Here is a 24,968-nt window from a genome sequence, read left to right as displayed (position 1 = left end):
GCCATGACCATCTTCTTTCTTTTTATGTTGAATGTCTTCCTGCTAAAGACCACTCTTGAGTCCTCTCCTAAAGGCTTTTCTTTCTTCTTCTGTGTCCTCCCTTGCCAGCTGGAAGACATTCCTTGTCTCATAAGACTGTGAGCTCAATGTTGAGTGCACTTTGACTTTGGGTTCACTTTCAGATTTTCAATTTCTGGTCTTTCTTTGCTTTTTCATCTCCGGCTCCTCTTTCATCTTGTTTATCTTCGCCTCTTTGCACAAAGGTTTCTTCCATGTCTCTTTTTCCAGGTAGACGTGATAGTTTGCCTACTTTTTAAGAGGTTTCTGAAATGGCAAGGACATTTTTGCCAACTTTTTGCTTCTGAAGCACAGCATGTCATTGAAATTCTTTTAGAAGCATAAAGGGGCTGAATTTGTTGGTTGTCTCTACCAGAGGTTTGCGGTTTAATCCAGTCAAGCTATTTTGTATTTGCTTGTTTGGTTGAGTTTTTTTGGCTTTGGTGTATGTTTGGGGAAGGGTCAACCAAACGGCTATTTACTCAGTTTAATTCAGTTTATATAGTGCAGGCCACAACAACAGTCATATTCACGGTGTTTTAAATTTAAGGTAAAATCCCTACAGTATTAGAGAGAAAAGCCCAATGAGCATGCACTTGGCAGCCATCAAGAGAAAGAACAGGAAGAGACCTCTGGTAGAACCGGCCTCATGGAGGTGCTGTCCATCTGCTGCAGCTGGTTGAGACATGAGAGAAAAGCACAGAGAGATGGAAACAAGACACAAGAGTAACGCTTGGCAAGCTGGTGAGAGCAGTGAGCACAGACCAAGAGCATGCAGTATCTGCCAACCAAGTTAAAGAAGAAAGGTAATGGCATGTAATAGTGATATAGTGCATAACAGTGTGCATAACGGGGGGGGCTCATTATCATGGTCTGCAACAATCTTTTCTTGCCAGGGTTTACAGCAAAGGTTTTCCAGCACAACGTGTTGTAATGATCTGATCTGTGCAAGGTACTTTTGTGCTGCAGGTCGGTGTAGGTGATATGTTGGAGTTACGCTGAAGGGGGGAAATTATTGGGTCACTGACTTGTGTATTAACTTTCCAACTATTTTAGCTTATGACGAAGATACAAAAGTGCAAAGTAACATCCAGAAACAGCCACCCACTTCCTCAGGCCTGAGTTCAGTTAAGATGGGGAACTGAAAACTGGGAGCCAGTGTGAGTGATGGCATGGGGTTGTATTCGTGCATATGGTGTGAAAAACGTCCGCACCACTATTATGGCTGTTAGTGCTTTGAAGGTGAAACCTTTTTGTAGATGAAGACTCTAAAACGGCTTGTACCCAAAGTCTTTTGTAGGATGTTGTTAAAAGAAGAAGATGTGATGCAACAGAAGAGTAAATGTTGCACTTTTTCTGAAACTGATTGCTGACATTAGATACAAATTCAATGAATTTAATTAAAAACAAAAGAAAGACAAAGAAAGAACTCAGTTTCAGTGTTTCTGTAATTTACATGATTTTTAAACTGGTGTGTTCTGTTGCCAGAAAGCCTTGACAGATATGACTGTATGTGTTTGTGTGGCTAAATAACCCCAAAGAATGTGAGCAAATGTGGTCTTTGGGAGAACCAGCCGTGTCACGTGACTAATCCTTTTATGGTAATATTTTTAAAAAGATATCTTAATGTCATTGCTATCTGGGTCACATTTTTAAGTGGCTAGTCATGATCTCTAGATATGATTCCTTTGAAACGTGCACTTCTTTGACTAACTTTGTGCGCACTGTAACCACTCTGTAAACTGACCATTTCGTACTGATTTGTTTCCCAAATTTCCCGTTTCCCAGCAGGCTTGGGCTATAACTTACAGATCTGTGTACAAGAGGAAAGACAGGAGTGTGGCTCGTTTCCTTACCAGTCTTATCCTGTTGAAGTTATTTCGCCACCAGCCCCCACACCCCCAGCTGTGTCTGAAGACTTCTCAGTGTTGAATAAAGTTTTTTCTTTTTTTCTGTGAAAGATAACTCTATCTAAAAAACGTGGGGTTACATTTCCCTCACTAGGGACATTTTGATATGACAAACCGCACAGTTGGGGAAAAGAAAAAAACATCCTGAGAATATTATTTCAATAGCTAAACCATGTGCTGTGTACAAGCACTGCTTTTACTTTCATGACACGATGTAATGAGGTTTAGATTAAATCTTATGGAAAGTGCCAAGCCTCTTCATAAAATTTTCAGCTTCCAGTGAGTCAACTAAACAGATTTCATAGAGCTATTAATCTCTCATATATGTTCCCCCGCTGATGAAAAGAGCTTTGAGGGTTCAGATGATGCATCTGTTTTATCGCGACAGGCTCTCTGTCTTCACTGCAAACAGCACCCGCCACCCAGAGAGCTGGTGAGAATGATAAAGGCTGATGACAGGTCAACTGGTGCATGATATTGGATTCCTGTGTGGGTCAGTGTGTGTCGTTGTATCTAAGAGCAAGAACAGCCTGTTGGATGTGAGTGTAATACGATACGGACGGGAGGAAGCTGAAAAAACGAATGTAAATGAAAACAGGACAACAGGTTTGCGGCATCAGTCTCGTTTACTCGCATGTTCTTCGTTGCAGTTTAGCGTCCTTTGCTTTGCCCCGCCCACTCCTGTGTTATCTCGGATTTTTGAATAATTACTGTTTTCTTGCAGTTTTTCTTTTCTGTGGAATTTCTGGTTTAGTTTTCATCTAAACATACTAATTAATGACATATTTAGCTTTCCTCAACAGATTTATTGGTTTCATTTTTTGTATTAATTAACAGCTTCATAAAGATGCAGTAAAGTCATGTTTATGTCTGTGAGGCCCTTTTGAATTTGATATTTAAGGGTTTCTGACATGTGGTGCGTTTTTACCCCTTTTTTAAAATGATTACACAGACGTTGCGACACAGACTAGCTTAAATTGCAGTTTGTGCCATTACTGCCTTGTTCTCTGTTTCAAGAGAGTGAGAGGAATTTTCTCTTGCTGGCATCGACATGGATGTTCACCATGAATTATTGCATGGTGCCATGATGTCACTGCTATAGTTTGAGCCCTGGGGTGATTTTAATAGCAAGAGGCTTAATTTAACTAAAAATAATGAGGAAACGGTCTTTGAATGACAAAAAGAAGTTGTGTGGGCATTTTGGTCTTGTGTATCATGCAGAACAGTGGAAGCTCTGTTCAAGCTCTTGGTCTATGAGACCATGACCAATGCATAATGATGCATTTATTTATTTATTTTTTCATTTTTGGTTCTTTTTCTTCTTCCTCTTTCTCTGAGGGGGTAGGGCTGTGGGAGGTACATATGCATGGCCGGTTGTGGTGTGGTTTTGGCTTACATATGTTATTCATGTTCAAACATTGTGGTCATCTCAATCCATATTCATGCTTTTAAAAAGGCTGTCTGTATGCATGGAAGTATAGTATCCCCTATCATGTTGCCTCCTATAGCAACCACAGGCAGGGAGATTGGATTACATGTGCTGCAGACCGAGCACAATGTGTGAATGTTTGTGCGTCTATATGGAAGGATGCCGTGTACACAAGGGCCCCTCTTATAGCTATTATAGTGCTTAGCAGGTCTCGCTCAGACATTCTCAGGGGAACCAACCTCTGTTTGAGTGGATCCTCTGCCAGACCCTTTCAGCACTTGCTCTGGCCTGGTGTCATCACTGGCTCTGGCCTGGTTTCATCAACATGGCTAGCCCTTTGATTGTGAAGAAAAGTAGAGAGAGAAAGAGATTGATATGAAGATAAATCCAGTTGTCCCCTGGCCTTATGCATTTCTTCTTTTTCCTCCCCCACTCAGCTCTCAGCTCACTGTCTCTCTGGAGCAATTGTTCTTCTGTCTTGAATGTTTTATCGTTAATGAGCTTTCACATTGGTTGAAAGATTTTCATTTTAATGTCTCTTGTTGTAATGTCTTCTACATGTTACACCTTTTGTACCCACATAGATATTTCCCAAAACATCCTTCAGTGTTCCACTTTCTCTCTTTGCCATTTCTCCCCCAAATATTTTATACATCGTCCCAACACACTAGTACTGTTGAGTGTGATGCATATGGATAGCAAGAGGAAATGCTGCATGTTGATAGAAGGAAAATGTTAGTCCAGCATTGACACAGTGTTTATTGTGTGTGTGTAGGTGTGTGCGTTTTTGTTACATCTTAACAGGCTTTTTCCGCGTCCACCAACCTTGTGGAGACCAGTAGTTCTCATGGGGGCCAAAGCCTGGTCCTAATGAAGGGGTTAGGGTTTGGGTGAGGCTGTCCACAGTGAAATGTCACTGCAACTTGACAAGAATAGCTGTGCTGACCTTGGAAGTGAAGACAGTTTTGGAAAGTGAGGGCGTTTTGACTGGTTGTCCCTTTTGGACAGACCTTTTGAGACAAAGGCTGTTTTAGCTTAAGAGTTTTTTATAGTTGAGGTTAGAATTAGGTGTATTTTACAGCCAAGTTTGAATTGGTCCTTTTGTTGTCGTGGTTGCAGGTGAGCTAGGGTAGTTAAATAGCTAAACAGACAAACAGATGTGTGCATCTGATTATCACTGAGCATGTCAAACAGTTACCTTTTCTAACCTTGTTAACAAAACAGTGATAACAAGTGTGTCTTTTTTGTGTGGATAGTCACAAGGTGGCTTCAGTTACAGGTTTGAGCGTGTTGAAGACTACGTATACTGCAAAATCCCTTACTTTCCACCTCTACAAGTTCGCAGTGCATCTCACAGCTTCACTTACCTTTAACTGTTCCCCCGTTGCTGCATGTGTTTCCGCTCGTTTTCTTCTTCTGTGCTCTGTTCCCAGGTGAATTTGAGTATAATTAGTTGCTTGGAGGGCTCAGACGTGATTAAAATGTCTATCTGGAGTGATGCTAACACATTCTGCTGTGGAAACTTTAGTTGCCTGCCCAAATCAACTTGCAGCTGTTGAGGTGAGGCCACGTAGAGGAGGGCTGCCATTGTTAATAAGCGCTTTCAATTAAAACAGGTTATTATGTCTGGTGACACTTTGGTGTAAGATCAGCCCTTAATACTGATGGAAACATGTCCACAGGTTTTGATATAGAAATCTAAAAAGGGTTGTAGTTGTCATCTTTTGGTACTCTTTCTTAACCAGTAGATTTTCTAATCCAAACCAGGGAGCTTTGCTTATTTTAGAGAGTTTTATATTTACCGTTTGAACTGCTTTTTTTGTCATGTCAACAGTCCAAGCCAAATATATTCCATTAAAAAAACAAAATCAGCTCTTCGTACTGCTAAACACACATAATAGTGCGATGTGCCAAAGCAAAGATATATTCATGATTCTCAGGGGATAAAAGGGGTAAAAGGTGTTCCAGCAGGTCTGTTGGAAGACCTCTGATTACACCGGCTACATGCCAGTCAGTTTGCTCGTCTATTTTCCAGTATATGCCTTTGTTGCACACATCTGTAGGATTCTGTGTGCGTATTCCAGGTGAGTGCTTGTGTGTGCAGCAGCTCAGAGATCCGTGCAGATAACTCTTCACATCTACGTTCATGTTCCTGCTTTAGTGTGTGTGATCTTGATAGATCTGTGATGAGGCCACCAATGCCTTTCATCCTAATGGATTCCAGCTGACCAATCACAGCGCAGAGACACGGCTGCAGATAAGCCCATCGTAGCTGGGGAGGTTCTGGTAAACTGCCTGTGATAGGCCTCCCTGTATCCCCCTCTGTTCCTATCAGCAATCAGCCAGGGTTAATGGTGAGAGCCTGAGGCTGGCTGATTGGAGCCAGGCTACACATCAGTCAAGACAACCCTAGCATTGGGCCATATGTCAGCCCCCAGCTATTCCAGGCCATCTTTTGCCTGACCACAAATACATACTTCAGTTCAAGTAATCAAATGTGTTTGATGATTCTCCAACTCAATGAAGAGCTCAAATCGGACTGTATCATGATGATGACACGCTATCACTCACGCTGACCTGCTTCCACCACAGTTGCTGGCAGTCCAGTGTTAGTGTTTCATAAAATTAATGCCTAATACTATCAGGAGAAAATGGGTCAAACTTTGACCACTTGGAGTTGAATTATACGACTGTACACTGCATTTCACTTGTCTGACCAGATCACTGTAAAGTGGGCCTGGGTCAGAAGCCACAGGTGGAGACAGCTGCTGTGGTCCCCGCCGGGTGGCCAGTCTTTCTTTCTTTCTTTCTTCCTTTGTTTCTTTCTTTCTGATCAAAGGACGGCCATTGCCTCCCTCCAAAGTGAAGAAAAAGAAAAGATTTAATACTAATGGTGCTGGGAGCAGAGGACTAAAGCATCGGGGTAATTACCCAGCAATCATTGCAGCATTCCACAGCTGAGGGGGGCAGAGATAGGGTCTGGAGTCTAAAGATCGTGGACGTGGATCAACTTGGCCAACGCACACAGACACATTCACATACGGCCTAGCTTGCACAAGTGCAGTCTGTCTGGGTCTGCAGGAGTCTCTCCCCGCTCACTTTGCTATTTGGTCAACCAGAATAAATCAGTGGGAAAACAATGCTTGCTTCGTCTTTCTGTCTGCACCTCCGTCATCCCCTTTGTCTGCAGGTCTGTGGGTGTTGTATCTCTACACGTGTGTGGGTTCATGTCTAATTGATATGTATGAATGCACGTGGAAGGTTTCTGAGTGAATTACTTTCTGGAAGAATGTGCGGAGAGAGGGGGAGGACGTCTACTTGTCAAATGTGTAAATGTTATATGTAGCCCCCATTGCCTGACCCCAGCCCAACATTCGTGATAATAATCACAACCTGATTGTGTGCCTGTATTCTTCAGAGGCTGGAACTGTATGTTCAGAATAAGCCACATGTTACAATGAAAGTCCAGAAGTATACAAGTGGAGATGATTTCCTGCTTCTTTGGGTATGTATTCAAATCAAAGTGTCTTTGCACAAGCTCTACACGAACAGTAGACCTTGTATATTAGGCTACTTGAATATTCTATAAATGTTGCCATTGTTTGGATGCATCTGTTACGTCAGTGTCGAAACAGTCTAAAGAGGTGTTTGTAGTTCAGATAGGCTGTGTTATATCTGCAGAACGAGCCTCTCTACTTTTAGCCAACAAGCAAAGTTAAAATAACTGTAAACCATTGCCTTTTATCCATCTCACAGCTGCCCTCATTTGTTCCCAAGATCTTATCTGAAATTACTCAGACCCCTATTATAATTTTGTGTGCACGCACTTTTCCCCCCAATTGGTAGGTTGAGGTGGTGGGAGGTTAAATATTTAATTCCTAACGTTTTTGTTGTTGTTGTTTTTTTCCTCTCTAACTGGCTTTTCAATTATAAGCTCTAGTGAAGCAGAAACGCTTATGCTTTGGCTACTTTGTTATACACGTTTTACTCTGGAGCCTGTTGTTCAGTGTGGCCTCTTTGTCCAAATTCTTTTTTTCGACCTATTTAACATAATATCTGACCAGAAAATTTGTGGGTGTTCTGCTTTAACCTAGTTCATGTATTGAGGTCATTTTATGCTCATTTAGAGGTTACCAATTTTATTTAGTGCCTGTGCTTTAACAGAAGCCCTTTCTTTCATGTTCAGAAAACATATTTTCTTCTCTCTCATGCTGTTCATTAATGCAGCGCCTTCTGTGGATAACACAGTTTCAGCTCCTCCCTCTTCAAGACCGCGCTCCCTCTGAAAAGCCCAATTTGCTGTTATTGGCCAGCTGGTCTGGTGAAAAAGAAAAGAAACGGATAAAAGGAAACATGCTTTTGTTACCACAGCTTCTGTGAGTACAGGCATATCTCTTTAAGAACTTTCTGTAAGGAAAGAAAAAAGGAGGCTGAACCAGAATTGGACTCCTGCATACACCCCTTTATGTTTTCATGCATTTCCAAAATTACTTGCAGTATGACCAGCTACTCTTTTTTTCATATGTAGATTTTACAAAAGGTTTGCAGTTAAAATGCAGGTATCCAAACACATCCTTTGTTTATGGCTTGGACAATGTCTTCCACCCCATGCATGAAGCTGTTGCAGAAGTGGAGAGCTCCTTCAGTGCCAGACTGCTGCATGCTAGGTGCACAGACGAGCGTTATCGCAGGTCCTTTCTCCCAGCAGCTGTTCGACTGTTGGACTTTATTCTTTGCTTTTTTGGGAAACTGCATGCTCCATCTGCCTGTCACTTTGCTGCTGGAACACTTGAATTTCCCAAATGAGGGACAATAAATGATATTCCTATCTTCTAAAATATAATATGACCTCTTAAATGAGCTCATACAATGAGAGTTGCTTGCTTGTAAACATATATAAGAAAGTAGCCTTGAATTATAAGGGTTTTTATGTATTCTTGCTTGTCTGTGAGCACAACGTGAATGTCTGTTTACATTTGTGTATGTTTACGTGCCTTTGTGGCTGCATACAAATGAGAGCATATGTTTCTCTAAAGAACACAGAGCACCTTTGTATTTGTGAGCAGTCACTGGTGGTAAGAAGCAGAATGAATGTTGGGGTAATGGTGAGGAAGCTTCTGTAAGAGTTACAATCCGTAGTTGTAATCGTAGTGAAACCCGTAGAGAATTCTGTTTCTTTCGCTTGCTTCCAGTTGCATTTCAGCTGGTTTTTTTATTCTTGGCTCTGCCTGCTTGTCTGCCTCTGCATGCTCCTTTTTGGTCTCATGGCATTGCCGAGCACTGACATGAAGTCACATGCAAGCACACAGTAGCAGAACACGTTTGTGCAATTAGCTAAGCTGCAGCCAAGTGTTGGACAACACTTCAAAAAAAAATCTGTTTGCATTATTTAATTAAGTAGTAACAACATTGTTTAACAGCTGTTTTTCTTGTTTCTCTGTAATAACTTTACTTTTATAGCCATTTATTACTAATAAATGTGTAATACAAATGTTATTCTCCTGTTCACAAATGCAAGGTTGGAAAAGAATATTATATATACTTCTCCTCTAAAGCCTAGGTGGTCGAGATATACCTCTTCATAAACATGGACAGTGTCATTTGCTCTCTTTGATGTGCAGCAGTACATTAGCAAAATTAAAAATAAATGACTTTTTCCTCATTAAGCAAAGTGTGGATGATTCCAGAACCTGAGCATCACACTTCACCTAACTCCTCTCTGGGGCACCACTCGTCTTGTGACGTCATTGTGCTTTGCCGCTACGGTCGATAACCAATAATGAATCTTCAAGCAGAGCTGCACAACATTAGGAACGACATCTGATGGGAATCTGGGAAAGGTGTTGAAGGTCACTGTGTCGTGTTGGCGTTCACATTCTCAGCCATACACCTCAGTACTGGTGAATCTGCTGTTAGGGAATGATGGGAATGGTAGGAAATTTCCTTTTCTGCATTGTTGATGCTTCCTGGTATTGCTACCAAAAGTAAAATGAAGCAGTGTTTTGAGTGTTCGTGGATTTCCAGGTTGTGCAGGTAAAATCTGAAGCCAGAGAAGACATTATGTCCTTTGTGTCACTCTGCTCTGTAAAGTGAAGGTAAACAAGATAACTCACTGTATATACACACTTCAAAGAACTTAGTGGTAATGAATCACACAGTTGAAAGCAAATCCCTGACATTAAATCTAAAGGATCCGTTCCAAATTAAACAGGGAACTTATGACGGCATATTACCACATGGAGGCGCCAACATACATATTATCGGTCTTTCCATTCTGCCAGTTTTGCCCATGTTGTTGCATTTCATAGACAGAGATGGGGGGTGATGGTGGGACATGGGTTAAATGAAGTGCAAGCACACCCACCTCACGCTGAAAAGGTCACCGTGTTCCCTGTTCTTCATGACATAGGCTGTGTTTCTCTTTGAAGAGCCGTGTCTGAGTGCTCAGAAGCAGGAAGGAGCCCTTTTATTAATCCAGGAATCAACAGCCTTTGATGGCTGGAGATGGGAACAATATGCGTGCGCACACATTTAAGCATGCACTACCATGGCTGCGTGTGATTGCGGAGTGCTTGACATAGCGGTATGATATTTCCAGCATGTAGATGTCCGTACTGTTTCTGTTTAACGGTGACCTAGATTTCTCTAGAGGAATACGCGTACAGTTACTGCATGTTGTTCACTTTGCTTTTATTGTTTTTGCTTATGTGTGTGTGTGTTTGAGCATATGAAAGCATGCGCACATGGATGTCAGCGCCAGGATCTTTGGGTTTTACAGTTTTCGCCGTCATATTTTCAGAGGCGATGACAAGTAAGTTGCCTTTCAAAAAGTGCACCCAATTATTGTTTGGTATTTTTATTGGTACAAAAGTGTTTTAAAAATACAAATGATTGTATTTTTATGGTGGTCACACTCCACCCTGGTCTCCTTTGTGTTCTGGAGAAATGATTCCTCTGGCAGCCACAGAGTTCTAGTTCTTAGTTGGCTGGACGACAGACGGGTCAACCGGGTTTGTGGTTCTCCTCCGGAACAAGCTGCTTTTAGATGACCATTTTTTGCCAGAGACACAGAGCCTGATACTTCTTTCCCGTTACTTTAGAACTCAGCTTGTGTTAATTATATTTAACAGACTACAACTGTAATGCAAAAACACGGTTCCCAGCGGATTTGCAAGAACATCGAACAAATGGAATAAAGTGTTTTGCTGTGTTTCATTTTTTTAGCTGCGTGTTTGAACTCCCTATCAATAGCATCTTCAGAGTCAAGGTCAGTGATAGGTATACATCAGCACTCCCACTTTTAATGAGAACCTATTCCTGCAATATCAGCTTTTTGATAACTTTATCAGAGTGAAAACAGCGTGGCTGTAAAAAGCAGAGCGCCATGTGTGTGGGAGATGACTGAGACAGACGTCATGGTTTCTCAAGAGGATACACACTTACTGAAACGGAGAGTCCACATCGCAGTGCCTGGTCTGGAAGATGGCTGCCGTAGGTGGTCCACTTCCATGGGGAGGTGTGTTTGGTTGGAGAATGGTATGACATATGCCCAATAGTTCAGTGATAAAAGGCTTCAGTGTGTGTGTGTGTGTGTGTGTGTGTGTGTGTGTGTGTGTGTGTGTGTGTGTGTGTGTGCATGGAAGGAAGAGAAAGAGAGATGCGGGAGTTTAGTTTGAGGTCGCCTCATGCACAGGGAGATAAAATGAGCGACTGCTGTTCTCATCATAACAACCGAGCTACTGGAAGAGAGGCCCCCTCTCTCCCGAAAAGGCACACAGCTGCCCTGCTCCTCGCCTGTCCACACAGGACATTTCTCCTAAGAGTGCGCGATTGAAGTTTGAGAATTCTGATAGAATTCCTTGCCCTCTTTCCCATATCCGCGATTCGCTCGGCTTATTTTGATCCGCTGCTATAAGGTTTAAGTTGCTTCTAATGTTTTTCTGCACAATTTCACAGCGGGCCAAGCGACGAGGCTAAATATTTCATCGAGCGGTTGTTATTTTGTAGGACCAGGCCAAAGCAAACTTAAGACTGGTGAAGAATGTAATCATTTATCTAAGGACCAGGGGTGACATGCTCAATTTGGCCTAAAATAGGGCTCTATGTAGCCCACAGGGACAAGGGTGTGCATGAGTGCATGTGTACTGTATGTTTTGGTGTGTGCGTTTGGCCAACAAGGCCACTGAGTCCCAACAACCAGAGGCCACAAAGTTTGTTTTCATGTATTTCCTCCTTTATTTCTTGCATTTTGTTACAGAGTTAAGTCTCGAATAATCTGTCAGCCTTGACTAAGAATTGTGTATTTGTTGCTTTGACTTGCGTGCACTTACATCCCAGTTAAGTGAAGTAAATAAAAGCACTTCTTTGGTCCATTCATTTCAAATGAGAGAAACATGAAAGAATGAATGGAGCAACCCATATACCCCTCCCTTTTCTCACAGTGTCCATCCTAAAATACCATCAAACACACCCATGGCAATCATGAATTACTGGGAACTTTATCTAAGTCTGGTAGTGTGAAGCTTTCCCATCATTCCCTGAAGGCTCTAATGTTTCTATCGGTCGTGGACTAACCTAGCAGAGCCTTTAGCTTGGTTGTGTAATGACTGTTATTAACCTATCAAGATCAGCCGAGGGGTCTTGGCTGCGTTTTCCAGCCCCTTCTATCACTTTCCCTCAAATCCCAAAACCAAGATGGCTCCCTTAAAGCCTCACTCTTGCCCTCCAGGGAGCAGAAAACACCAAAGTCGAGTCTAATTGGATTCATTTGTAAAATAGCTGCAGAGATTTGAACATTATCTATCTATGCACCCATGACTGGAATGCAACTTTTTTTTACCCTGCCACTTTTGCAGTAAAACTGTGGTCTCTTGGTGGCCCGGAGGGCTTTTGAAAAATTGGAATCTCATGTTCATTAAACAACGAATCCCTTTTGTTGTACGACGGTGAGGGTTAGGCTTACAAGCCCTGATCTGAGAATGGATCACTTGGGTCAGTTGTGTTATTAATTCATTGCAGCGGTGAGGGAATGGGACACTTTGTCTGTTGAAAGCAAAAACCTACTAAAGAAGAAGAACGTAATCTTTTTTTCATGATAATCATATTAATCCAGAATTCAAGGGAATATCAGATGTGCTTGTACAAGTCCCTGTCACCATATTAACATGCATTATCACCAGATGTCCCTTGGAAACTAATTTGTAGACCTCTGGAGTCTCATTGCATGGCACTGTATCCTGCTCCAGCTGCATCTGTTAGTGTTTTGTTTTGATACAGCTCAGAGCGTTTTGTGTTTGTGTGCTTTTGTGTGTGTGCGTCCGTGCTTTTGTTCTGTTTTGCAGATGTTCATCAGATAAAGACTATTACACCACCACTTTAGCAACATGAGGTTAACTGCAAAAAGGCAGATGTCCTGCAAGTCAATGGGCTGAATTAACTCTTAGTATAAAACTACTAAACTGATAAAGTGAATGTTGTTAATGCCACACTGTCTGTTGGACATAGATTCAAGGAATGGGAGTCGCTGTCCACTCTGCTCTCTGGCCACTTTGTTAGGTACACCTTGCTGCCAGTTTGGATCCCTTTTACTTTTGGAACTTTCTCCGTTTCCATTACACAAATTCAACAAGGTGCTGTAAGCATTTCTCAGAGATTTTGTTTCTTGCTGTCATGTGAGGAACCACGGTCGATCCATGGTGCAGATCTCTCATTACACCACACGTCTAAGGTGACTGTACAGGGGGCTGAGAGGGTCCAAGTGTGCCAAAAAAATATCCCCCACACCTCTACTGACCTGAACTCTTGATAAGCACCGGGTGAACGCTTTCATGATTTTTAAGACAAATTCTGGACCGTCATCCAAATGTCACGGCAGAAATGGAAACTCATTCAGGCACTTTGCCCCCCAATCTTCTATTTTCCAGTTTTTGTGAGCCCATGTTAATTACAGCTCAATTTCCTGTTCCTAGGTGACAGGAACAGTACGCGGTGGTCTTCTGCATCGTAGCCAGTCTGCTTGAAGGAGATGCTCTTTTGCATACCTTGGTTGCAACGAGTGATTATTTGAGTTATTTTGCTTTCTTGTCAGCTGGAAGCAGTCTGTTCATTCTTCTTTGACCTTTTATGCCATGGGGACTGCAATTCACTGCCTATTTTCTCTTTTTCAGATAATTCTCTGTAAACCCTAGAGATGAGACCCTAGTGGGCCAGACCCTGTAAAAGCTCAGGACACAAATACAGCAAAAAACTGTAGAAATGACAGAAAACCATCTACACACAGTAATATAAAGAAAAAAAGGCATTTTATGTGATACAATTGACAAGAAACACACGAGCTGTGGTGCAGTAGATTAAAACATAGAATAATATAAGTATTCCACAGCCACAGAGAAGTGCACTGGTGTTTTTACTGTTCCAATAGACAGACATACAATAAATGTATTTGCATGCTGTGCTTCCATCTATAATTCTTGTGATGCAAACTGCTATATCGAGGCTTTCACTGCTGCTTGTCTCTGAGACGTCACATCAGAATCGATGACAAAACAGCAGGAAAATGCAGTCAGAAGCTCTACAAACGACTCAGTGTTTTGATTCCTCTTCTAGATGGGTCCCCAGGGGCCAAAAAGTATGTGTGCGGTTCATGGGTACAAACAATCTCCAGTTGTGAGCCTTCAGTTGGTTACAACTGGGTAAAAATGCTACTTAACTTTCCAAGTTTGGTCTAAACTTTTGTGTGACTCCATCAGTCATGATGAATATTTTGTGTTTGTTTAACAACAATATTCCACTGGTGGGATTTCCTTTGTTTTCACTCTCATTGTTCTTCCTCCCCAGATTGAGAACCTGCTGGAGCAGTTAAAGGACAAGGACAAACAGGTGGCTGGATTGAGGGAAAGGGTTCAGGGCCTTCAAACCGACTCCAGCAACACAGACACGGCTCTGGCTACACTGGAAGAAGCTTTATCAGAAAAGGTAAGAGTGATGGGGAAAAGCACTGTAAGTATCCAAAAAGAAAAGGTGAAAATCAACACTCAAGGATTGAGTTTCAGAGAGATGTTGTCCTGTTTGTTGCTGGATGGATGGAAGGTGTAAAGGACAAAACGCTTGAAAAATGTGAAAGTCCGCTGGTTGGTGTGGAGTAATGTGGAAAGTTTTACCCTTTCAGGCGTTTCAGGGAAGCTAGGATATGGCTTATGGTTTAATTAATTTTCATGCTTTACTGTGACTCACAGCCATAATTTAACGACATAAAATCCTAATTTATAGGCTTAGACCACACTAGATGTGGTCCTATCTGTAAGTAGTAAGGGAGAGAATGAGGGACTGGTAGAGGGGAAGTCTATGGTGAACACACACAGAGGATTAGTCCATGTCTGTAACTGGGCCGGGCGCAGGGAGGGAATGATGTATAGAATGAGGAGGATAAAGGTTTCAAATGTAAGAGAAATGGAGCGATGGAAAAGCTGAGTGGCAGAAGAGGCACAGCCCCGATGGTAGAGGTGGCCTTAGAATTAATGGGGGGAGAGGTCAAGGAATGCAAGGGTGAAGGCAGAGTGAAAAATGTTAGTTTTAATAAGGAAAGGAGAAAAAACAGTGCTGGGCAAATACATGGAATAGAAATGCAATAACAGATAACAAAGCTATGCACAGAGAAGAAGTCAAACATACTGTGCACATGCCATGCGATGTAAAGTCTCAGTGGGATGTAGTCAGTACTTGCTGAGTGTTATTCTAATATTAGGTTTGTATCCGATGGTGCATCCTCAGTTTCTCTCCTCCTCTTCTCTTTAAGCTTTCTATCACAATAAAGGCCTTCAGATAAAATAAGAAAGGACAACTGTACAGACAAATAAACACAATAATTGGGCCCAATGAAGATCTGTAATGCTCCAACATAAGACTCAGATTTGTGTATACAATAACACAACAAATAAAGCAGTTAATTAAGACAGTATTGCATGTGTCTACATGAATAGGAGGATTCAGTGTAGACATAATCATTGTGCTTAACAGCTGCCATGTGATCCAAGGTCAACCAAACAGACTTACTCCACATGGGAAATAGATGGGCTGGATGTTCGTTGTAAACACTTATTGTCTGTTGTTTTTTTTGAAATATGAGAGAGCAGCTGGTCACCATGAAGCTCACCAGCACAGAGCAAGCCTGCTGCCACTCACAGGAAAATCACCTTGCTGGCCGATGTGCTTCTTTTCTTTTTTATGTTTAAATCTTTACACATTGAGTTAACGCTCTTCCAGGGCAAAGACGTTCCTGTAAAGAAGCTGAGAAACTGAAGCAAATGATTGCATTGAATAATGGTGTTATTTTTCTTGTCTACACAAATCTTTAGTGATTTGTTTATGGATTTGCAGTCATGGTTTAATGGTGCCAGCGATCTTTAACTGCAGACCTGCTTCAACAAAGAAAGAGTTTGATGTGAATTGCTTTACACAGCATCACCATGGAGATGTCACATCCTGGTCTAGCAGTATATACATTCTGTCTTGAAGTGACTGGCTTGATTTCAGACGGACTCCGTCTCTCCTCGCTTTGTTGCATGTTTAAAGTTGTTGCTAGCTCACATGTGTTGTTACTATAGGCTAAAGAATTATCATCTTGGCGCTGGAGGCTAAGAAATGGTTCCCATTTACATGTTTGTTTGCACAGCAGGCTTAAAGATCGATACTGGTTTACATTTCGTTGGCACTGGCTGCTGGTTAAGAGTTCACAGTTAGGACAGTTGTGAATGTCCAGCTGTACTGCACTGTTATGCAGTGGATGCCACGTTTGTACCTCTGCCACTGAGCATTTGAGCCTTTGCATTTGCTGTTATATATTTCTCTTGGCTTGCAGGAGCAAAACTTGGAGTCCTGCATGCGATTGTACAGATTTCAAAGAGTTTTAGCTCATATAGTAAGTGTCACTGTGGAATTATCTTTCAGGCAGTCTGTTTAGACACCGATAATGTGAAAACCAGCCTAAGTGGAATCAAATACAGGAGTGTCTGACTTCCTTTTCCTCTCTCTGTATGTGTTCTTGTTTATCTCTGTTATTTCCTTGATTGTTATTTAATTGACCTGCAGCCTTTGATTGTATCTATTCAATCAAGAAGGGTTTACAGTAAGCTCACACATTTTGTCTGTTAATAGATTAGAAGCTGGTTAATGAGGGTTTCAGTGTATTCGCAGCACACAGAGCGACACAGCACATAGATGTTTTCACTTAAAATGGTCTTTTAGCACCAGCATTTGTTTTCGTTGCACATAGCCTTGCTTAATGGCACAATAAACTGTAAATCCCTCTTCTGCGCCGGCCCATTTGTTTACCCAGAAACCACTTCTGATGCAGCCTACATATTATTCAGCTGTGATGAGGAGAATGCTGGCAAGCTTTTCAGACTTTGTGGTCAACACAGGGCGTGTGTAATGTGTTTACGAGCACGAGTGTGTGTCTTGCTGATCACAAACTCTGTCACAAACCTGCTCTTGGAGCCAGTCACTAGCCACACTGCTGTGGTTCTAATTAACAGGCTGGGGCACTGTGCCCATGCTGAGCACTGCTCTGTAGTGCATGTATGTGTGCTTGTCTGTGATGTCATATGTGTGTTTTCTGTTGTTTATGTGTGCAGTACACTTGGGCCTCATAGAGCCAGATTTATTATCATACCCTGGTGTCTTTCTCTAAGCCCCAGACATCCTAGATATTCATAAAGTGGGCAGAGTCAGGACCTGTTAGCCAAGCAGTCTCTCTCCCTTGCCCTCTCCGTGTAGTGATGTACTGTGCCAGGGCTAGTTAGTGCAGTATTTGTCCAATTACCCAGGACTTTAAAGTTGCCAATCATGCGGTGATGCCACGTCGTAAAGTCTCATTGCTGAGCTGTGCTCTGCGCCTAAATAAACACCTGAATAAACACCCTGGTAATCATTTCAGTCCACACCTAAACACGCACACATTCACTTTAACACGCACACCTTGCTCAACCTCCCATGTGGTGGACTTGGTTTAAGGCCAGAGCTGTTGTCCTGCTGTCCAACGTGATTAGAGAAAGGAGCAAATGATGTTTGTGACATTGCAGCTCGGTTTATCAGCAGGCGGTGTGGTTGTTAGAGAGTGATCTACAATACTGCCTAATTCACCCACAGTAAATCTGTCTGTCCCTCAGCCCTTCTCTTCCTTCCTCCTCTTTCTGTTCTACTTGGCTCCCATCCCTTTGTGTCACTGCGATTATTTATAGCAGTATTATTTATGGTGGGCATTTATGAGTTTGTCTTTGGCCACACTTTGTAAAGAATGTTGGAGATCCTATTCGGCAAGATACTGCCGATAATGATAGGAAAAAATTATAATGGCACAGGGCTGGTAATCCTTTGCACAATGGATGGAAAACTGATTTATTTCATGTCGTTTCTGCTTCGTGTAATGAACATACTTTTGTGCAGATTTTTTCTTATTCCTACGTATACTTGCCAAATCAGTTTTTATTTTACCTTCTTATACTTTCTCACTGTCTCAGGAGCGAGTGATTGAAAACCTCCGGGAACAAAAGGACCGGGAGGACAGGGTTCGGCTGGAGGAGCTGGAGCAGCTGAGAAAGGAGAACCACGAATTAAAAGACAAACTGTCAGTCATGCACCCCCAGAAACAGCCTCAGAACCAGCTCGGTAACCCCAGCCCATCCCAGAACCAGAGACCAGATGCAGAGGTCAGTGTGGACTCAAGTATTATCTATTGATGTTTAGATAATAGAAAATACAAATGTGTGTGCAGTATGCATGGCTCTTACATTTTGCGCAAAAATGGTTTTGCAGTCATTGAACACAGGCACTGTGAACACACAAGAGAGGTGGTCTGTTATGTGTGTGGACTGCAGACATACAGCCATCAGTACAACCACTATATGTTTGTTGTGCTTGTAATATGCTTCCTGTACCTTGTACTTACTATGCTAACGTTTACAATAAGAGTAATTCCACATTATTACCTCCCCGTGAGCATCAACAATATAGTTAGCAACTTCCTAGCAGAGGGCCTGCCTGCACTTTGTCCCACGGGATAAAAGGATGAATTAAGAGAGAGTGATTTATGGATCTGAGAGATCCTGTATCCCTGTGCGGGTGCCAAGTCGAGGGCCTTGCAATCTTTTTTCTCTCCTTCTTTCTTCTCCTAGGCTTACAAGCCAGGACAGACCCCTGTCCTGCCAGAATTTATGAGAATGTTTTCTTTTATACTCATAATAAGCGTACACACATCTCATTCCTGTGAAATGATATCTTCTTGGATGTTGATGCCGCACCACATGAAAGTGGCAGCAGCTCAATAACTTTTTGTAGCAAACAGATTCGCACTGTGGCAGAAGTGCTGCCATAATTAGACTGTTTTGTGTACTCCGCAGCAATCAAATCTGTTATGTAAACTTAGAGATTCTTCAAAAAGACCGATAACGGTTGTGTACCTGTATACATGCGTGTGTCTCTGTCGGCATGTCCCTGCATGCCAGCACAAAAGCAACTGTCGATACGTCTGCTGTTTGTGTCTGCGTGCATTTAAATGCGGCGGTGTTGTTGATCCTGTAGCGCTGTGGCACAGGACAGGCTATGCTATAAGTATTTGGGAGGTCACTGGGGAATTATGTTGGCGCTTGATTAGATCCTGATCAAACTTATCTACCACTCCTTCATGAGTCCTTCAGCGCAGAGACGTCTGCTGACTGCTGCTTTTACTTAACAAATTCTAGGCATCGTAAAAGCTGTGCTCCAAGGTTTTGTATGGCAAAGTTATCAAATTGCGACAACATTTAATTAACAATTTAAATCCAGTGTTAAACGCTACACTTTGTTGTGTCAGTTCTTGCTCTGACTCAGTCAGATCAGTGCAAAGCTTTTTATGGCAGCTTGCTCTCCCTGTCTAGTTTGAATGCACTAATAAAAGCTGGGCGTTTGTATTGAATATTTCGTCATTGTATGCTTAAAATTTGAATAAAAGTTGAATACTACTAGGTCCAGTAATCGGTGATTGGACTGCCAAGGCCTCTGCCTTTGCCACCCACATACCACAGAACTTGATAGACCCTTCTGTGTTGTGTGGGTCCACAGGAGGGCTGGCCTGAAGGGCTAAGGTTTGACCACCAGACTCTCGCTGATAAGCTAGTCCCCCATTTGCTTGGGCCTAACTCCAGGGTAGGGCACTGGTAACCCACTGGGAGGAGGCTCCAGGGCCGACACAGTACACGCTCAGTTCACTCAGCTGGCTTGATGTCACTCTATAAGTGACGGAGGAGGTGGTCAGAGAGAGGGAGGTCTGGGCTTCTCTGCTTAGACTGGTAGTCAGATCCAGCAGAAAAAAGATGGATAGGTGGATGAATGGAGGATGGAGCAATGGATCGATCAATGGAGGAGTGTACTAAGTGCAATAAAATGGTTTTGTGATTCCTCCATTAAAAAGTAAAAAACTTTGTCTGATTTCAATTTCTCTACTGTGCCCTTCATGCTTGTCTCCTTATGTGCTACAGGGAAACCCAGTTCTGTTGGTTCTGACCATTTGCAATTTCACTATGCACAGGGACCAAACATAAACCTCTGTGTGCAACTGGCCCGCCCTCGATCAAGGATCATCACTTCTTATGACCGCTTTGGTTAACCACAAACCCCAGAGATTATGTTCTTCAGGAGCCTGAGGAGACTCGACAGGTGCACAGGGACCTTCACGGGAATAGTGGCCAAATTTGCATTTGTTGTATTTGCTTCTAATAGGTGGAGTCACAACGATTTTGGAGGGTCTTTTGTTTTTGTTAATATAAGCATCCTTCACATGCTGCGCATTAAATGCTTTTTACATGGTTACATCATTTTATTTCAACCTGACAAACACCAAGACCTCCAAAGATGGACAAAAAATTTTTTTTCTCGTAGGACAAATATGATTTGCTTCTCAAGCAGCTGCAGAGTTTGTGTTTGTCATCAGGTCATGTACACACAGTGGTCCACTGACAGTATCTGCAGATGCTGGTATTATTGACTCAGTCAAGCTGTTAGCGGAGCTTTTTATCGTGACCTCAGGGCTCTGTTGGCTTAAGTGCATCCTCATCCTCTTCCCATAAAACAGTATTTGTTGATTCCAAGCTTATTAAAGGACTTCTAGAACTAAACACCAGCTCTTCAAAGGAAAGAACCTCGGGGAAGGCAGTGACCTTTTCAGAGCGGGCTGGCTAAAATCTTCAAGGCAGCACCACACCTTAAAAGACTTGACTCTTATTCAAAAGACACGTTTTTCTTTTCAAACCAGGCAAATGTCATATGCTGTCATGTCAGACTCAGTGTTGCTGGGTAGTCTTTGGCCAGGTGTTTAAAAACTCAGCACAGAGTCTGGTGGCTACACATATTTAACATATTTTGAAATATTTACACCCAAGAGACATTTCCAGGAATGATAATAAGAATTTGACTGTACATGTAATTGTATCTTTTCTAGCCTTTCCCCTCTCATAATATTACAAATTCCTTTTAGACCTACCATCCTCTCAGCCACTGGTTTCCACACTTGTCTGTGTGCTCTAGTGAAAGAAAATAGCATGCTCTGGTCCACTTAGGCCTAAAGCATTTTGGGCTGGGAAAGATGTGGATTGATGTACATGAATGAGTGTTTTCAGCCTCATGTAGCAGCAACGAGGGAAGGACGAGCCGTTGCCAAGATCCTTGATAGTCAGCACAAGCATAGTGACAAGTCATGAACTTTATGTACCGTCATAGGCTTATGTGGACCTGAGAATATTCTCATTATAATCATAATGAGCCAATAACATGGTAGCAACTCCAGATCACCTGCTGAAGTTCAAGCTGAGCATCAGAATAGGGAAGAAAGGTAATTTAAATGACTCTGAATCTGGCATGGTCTGAGGATTTAACAAACTGCTGATCTACTCAGGCTAATAAGTAACAGTTTAAAGTTAGTTTGTTAAAAAATCACTCATAAAAAAGTAGAATAGTAAACTAAAAGTACAGACTTTATATAAGTACTGTAATGTTATATGCATTTAAAATAGCTCAACATAACTGATGTTAAGCTCTAATATTGTCTGTATTTGCCGAGAAGAAACGGTAACGTGAACGTTGTCTAAAAATGGTCAAACTAGGAGCTAAATAAATAGAATGTAAATTGTACTGAGGCTAAAAGCTTGGGCTAATGAATAGATGTTAAATAAATCCCTCAGCACAAACTTACCTAAGCACTGACAGCTTGTCTGGATGAAAATAATTATCATAGCAATAACCTCTTTTATATAATAAGTGTTGAATGGGATTCCACTGAAAAAATAACACATTGGAGCACAAGAGGTGACGTTAATGAAAGGGTAGGGTGCAGACCCGCCTGCCAGATGAAAAAGGCTGAGTTACATTGTGTCGACCTTACTTCCTCTGGGAGGTGAAGCGCATGCCAAAATAACAGAGGTCATTAAATTTGAGTATGATGACTTGGTTAGGATTAAGATATGGTTAGTTTTTGGTTGAGTAGTGGTTGAGGTTAGCGTGAGGGGAACTGTTGGCAGTAGGTGGAAGTAAATGTAATATACTCTGAAGTGGATGAAACATGGCTGTGTGTCTGTGTGTGTGCGCGCGCACAAGTGTTTGTGCACATTCACTTGATGATGTTTAAACGAGTGGCCTCAGCTGTCTCAACAAGTTAAATAACCTTCACAAACACAGTAGACAGAGAGAGGTAAAGACCAGGAGAAAAAAGCAGAAACACAGAGAAAGATAATTCTAGGTTAGAAACTTCCTTTGGGATATTTTTCTCAGAGAATGGTTTGATCAGCATAACTGTGTTCTTTCTTTTTTTCTTTCAGCATTTATTTTGAAAAGAATTGAGATGTTTGGTGGTCTCATAAAATCGCAGCCAAAACAGAGCAAGTATGTAATTTTATAATGATAATGAACTCCTAGCTCTACATGAAAGATGCCCTGAGGAGGGAACTGATAGAAGCCAACCACAGAAAAGCAGGCAGCTAAATTATGAATTGTAACCTAGAATTCAGGCCTGACTTACCTTTTCCTTTTCGGTTCATGCAAGATGATAACACACCTGCTCTTGTATAATTATCAGTGCCAATGATTTAGTCCTGCAGGATGTCACAAGGTTTATTTGTTTATCTACAATTTCTTTTTTTAACTAGGTGAAAACCAAAGTAGACGGGCCACCGGCAGTGAGCCCCACGGTAGGTTCTTTTTTTGTTAGTGCTAGCTGTTAGCATATTACATGCTAGGCTAACAGCGCTAATAGGTTAAGGCTCAGCTATATTAATATGCTTATAATAAAAGAATTGAAATGTTTTTCTATTTATCTGAACCTGTTCTTTGGTAATGAACCGTAAAGTGTTAGGAAGCCTAAGTGTGAGTGTTTAGCTACGTCTGACAATGATCTGAAGTGGTCAACGTGGAGAATATTTCAAATGCTTTCATGCTGTCTAGGTAGCAGTTCACACATGGTTGTGTTTGTACCTAATGAATCCATTCTCACCCCCCAATGCTTACACAAACATATATACTCAAAGATCCAAACTACAGAGGAAGCAGTCAAGATGTGTCCGGATATCACAGATCGTCTGAGGGTCCTAGAGCAGGAAGTTGGCCGCTACAGAGAGGAATCCAGGAAGTCACAAGCTGAAGTGGAGAGGCTGATGGGAGCTTTAAAGGATGCCGAGATGGACAAATCCTGCAAGGAGAAAAAAATCTCTGATCTTGAAAGGTGAGGGTTTAAGGAATTCAGTCAGTTTCGTAACAAGTCAGAAATTGTGTGTTCTTAGAGTGTAACCGGATCTTTGTAAGGCCTCGGCTCATTCCTACGTGCTGTATTTATAAAGGGGTAATCCATGAAATATAAACTGTCTAGATTGAGTCGTCCTAGCACTTGAAACCACTTTTATGTTGCCATTCTTTTGGCCTGATGTAATCAGTCCAGAAAATGAATGTGACCTGTTTAAATATCAGTCTAATCATTTGGCTTAATGTCTTATTATTTGTTTTTATCTGTCAATGTCTGCAGACATGGGTAAGTAGATATTTAGTGTGCCCGCTAACCCCACCGTCATAATACTGCTCACACTGCCCATGATCATTACGTTGACATCATGCTGTGGTTGCTGGCTCCTTTTAAATTTTCTCAGGTATAAAGTTGGAAATTGGGGGAACTGACTGTATCTGAGCCTCAGGAAGCTTAGATTTGACTGTCTCGTTGGGGCAGTAAATGCATAATCCATTTATGGTCTTCATTCCTGTCACAGTAATAACACAATGAGAGATTTTATATGCTTCCTGTGGAGACATATAGCTTCTCTTTCGTGTTGACGTCTGCAAATCTTCTTTGCACACATTTCAATCCTGTCATCAGTGCGGTCATCTGTGTTTTCTCATATCAAATTATCCATATGTGTGTTTATATAAATGTCTTTGCATTACTTTTGACTACTGTCAATGCATCCTGTGACAGTGTTTGTGTGTGTATGTGAGTGAGCCTTTGAGTTTGCCAGGCAGGCAGCCAGCGGCATGCCAGTGGGAGGTTTTTGTATCCAGCCCAGACACTGGATGTTTATACTACTCTGTTTATTACTGGCACAGTGCTACTCAATTATCATCTGATTTATGGATTGGCATGGTGTGTATATGTACCCAAATGAGTAGTTGTTTAGTGCCAAGGCAGAAGTACAGTATGTTAGTGTTTGTCTGCATATTTATTTCATACAGTGTGTGTGTGTGTGTGTGTGTGTGTGTGTGTGTGTGTGTGGGTGAAAAAGAAGCACAGAAATGTGTACAGAGAATGTTTTTGAGTTTGAAATGTGATATTTAAAGTGGTATTTAGGCGTGTGCCTGTATATGTAGATTAATAGTGAATCAGTCTTTTGGTGGATCACGGGTTGCAAAGTTGGGGCATGAGTTTAAAAAAATATGAAAACAATCATTTTTCACACACATTGGCTTCATCAGGTGTGTTAACACTTGTTCTGGTTCTGAATGGCTTGGAATCAGTTTGCATGAGCTGTATGTTCTGGATCCAACAGTTTCCTGCCTCATTCATTACCCATTTTACAGACTGGCTGCTCTGGCATGGAAACCATGCGCTGACTCAAACTCTGTGGGAACTCCTAAGCATCAAGTAATAGGAAAGCAGTAGCTCCTACAGAATTTGTTCACAAACTCTACTCTGTTTTTCCGTGCATCTCTGCAAGAATGGATATTTTTGTTTTGTTTACATTTTTCTGCCATTCACTTGCAACTTTCATGACCTGGTCATACGCATGCTCATCGTACTTGGTGCATGTGCAGTGTCCGTGCATGTGGGTGTGCAGCGATTTCTGGGCCGCAAACGTTTTGGATCGTTGGAACAGTTCCTTTTCCCCTCAGCTCATCCATCTTATTTGGTCCCGCTGTCTCATTAGTGTCAGCCAGTCCCTCCTATCAGCACGAACCCTCACCTCTGGTTGGCATGCACAGGTCAGAGGTCACATGCAAGCCGGCCTGTGAGATCAAGGCCCATTGTAGTCCTGCAGAGTTGCTATGAACACACACAGAATAGTTGTTTG

The 24,968-nt window shown here is 42.0% G+C and overlaps 1 protein-coding gene across 4 annotated transcripts in view; it reads left to right on the top strand.

Moving 5' to 3' along the window:
* The window catches only part of LOC113013675 (ERC protein 2-like), a 159,461-nt gene that overhangs the window by 39,066 nt on the left and 95,427 nt on the right, over positions 1-24,968 (top strand). For 2 of the 4 annotated variants that reach the window (XM_026154769.1, XM_026154767.1), the window contains 5 exons: positions 14,233-14,370; positions 17,913-18,101; positions 22,566-22,607; positions 22,944-23,137; positions 23,435-23,440. In XM_026154769.1, coding sequence (XP_026010554.1) covers positions 14,233-14,370; positions 17,913-18,101; positions 22,566-22,607; positions 22,944-23,137; positions 23,435-23,440 — 569 coding nt within the window. The remainder of the gene's footprint in view (positions 1-14,232; positions 14,371-17,912; positions 18,102-22,565; positions 22,608-22,943; positions 23,138-23,434; positions 23,441-24,968) is intronic. The other 2 variants (XR_003270851.1, XM_026154768.1) reach the window with 1 other exon arrangement.

This window comes from Astatotilapia calliptera, chromosome 20, assembly GCF_900246225.1.
Source record: "Astatotilapia calliptera chromosome 20, fAstCal1.2, whole genome shotgun sequence".
NCBI classification, from domain to species: Eukaryota; Metazoa; Chordata; class Actinopteri; order Cichliformes; family Cichlidae; genus Astatotilapia; species Astatotilapia calliptera.
This window is presented reverse-complemented; position numbering and strand designations above follow the sequence as displayed.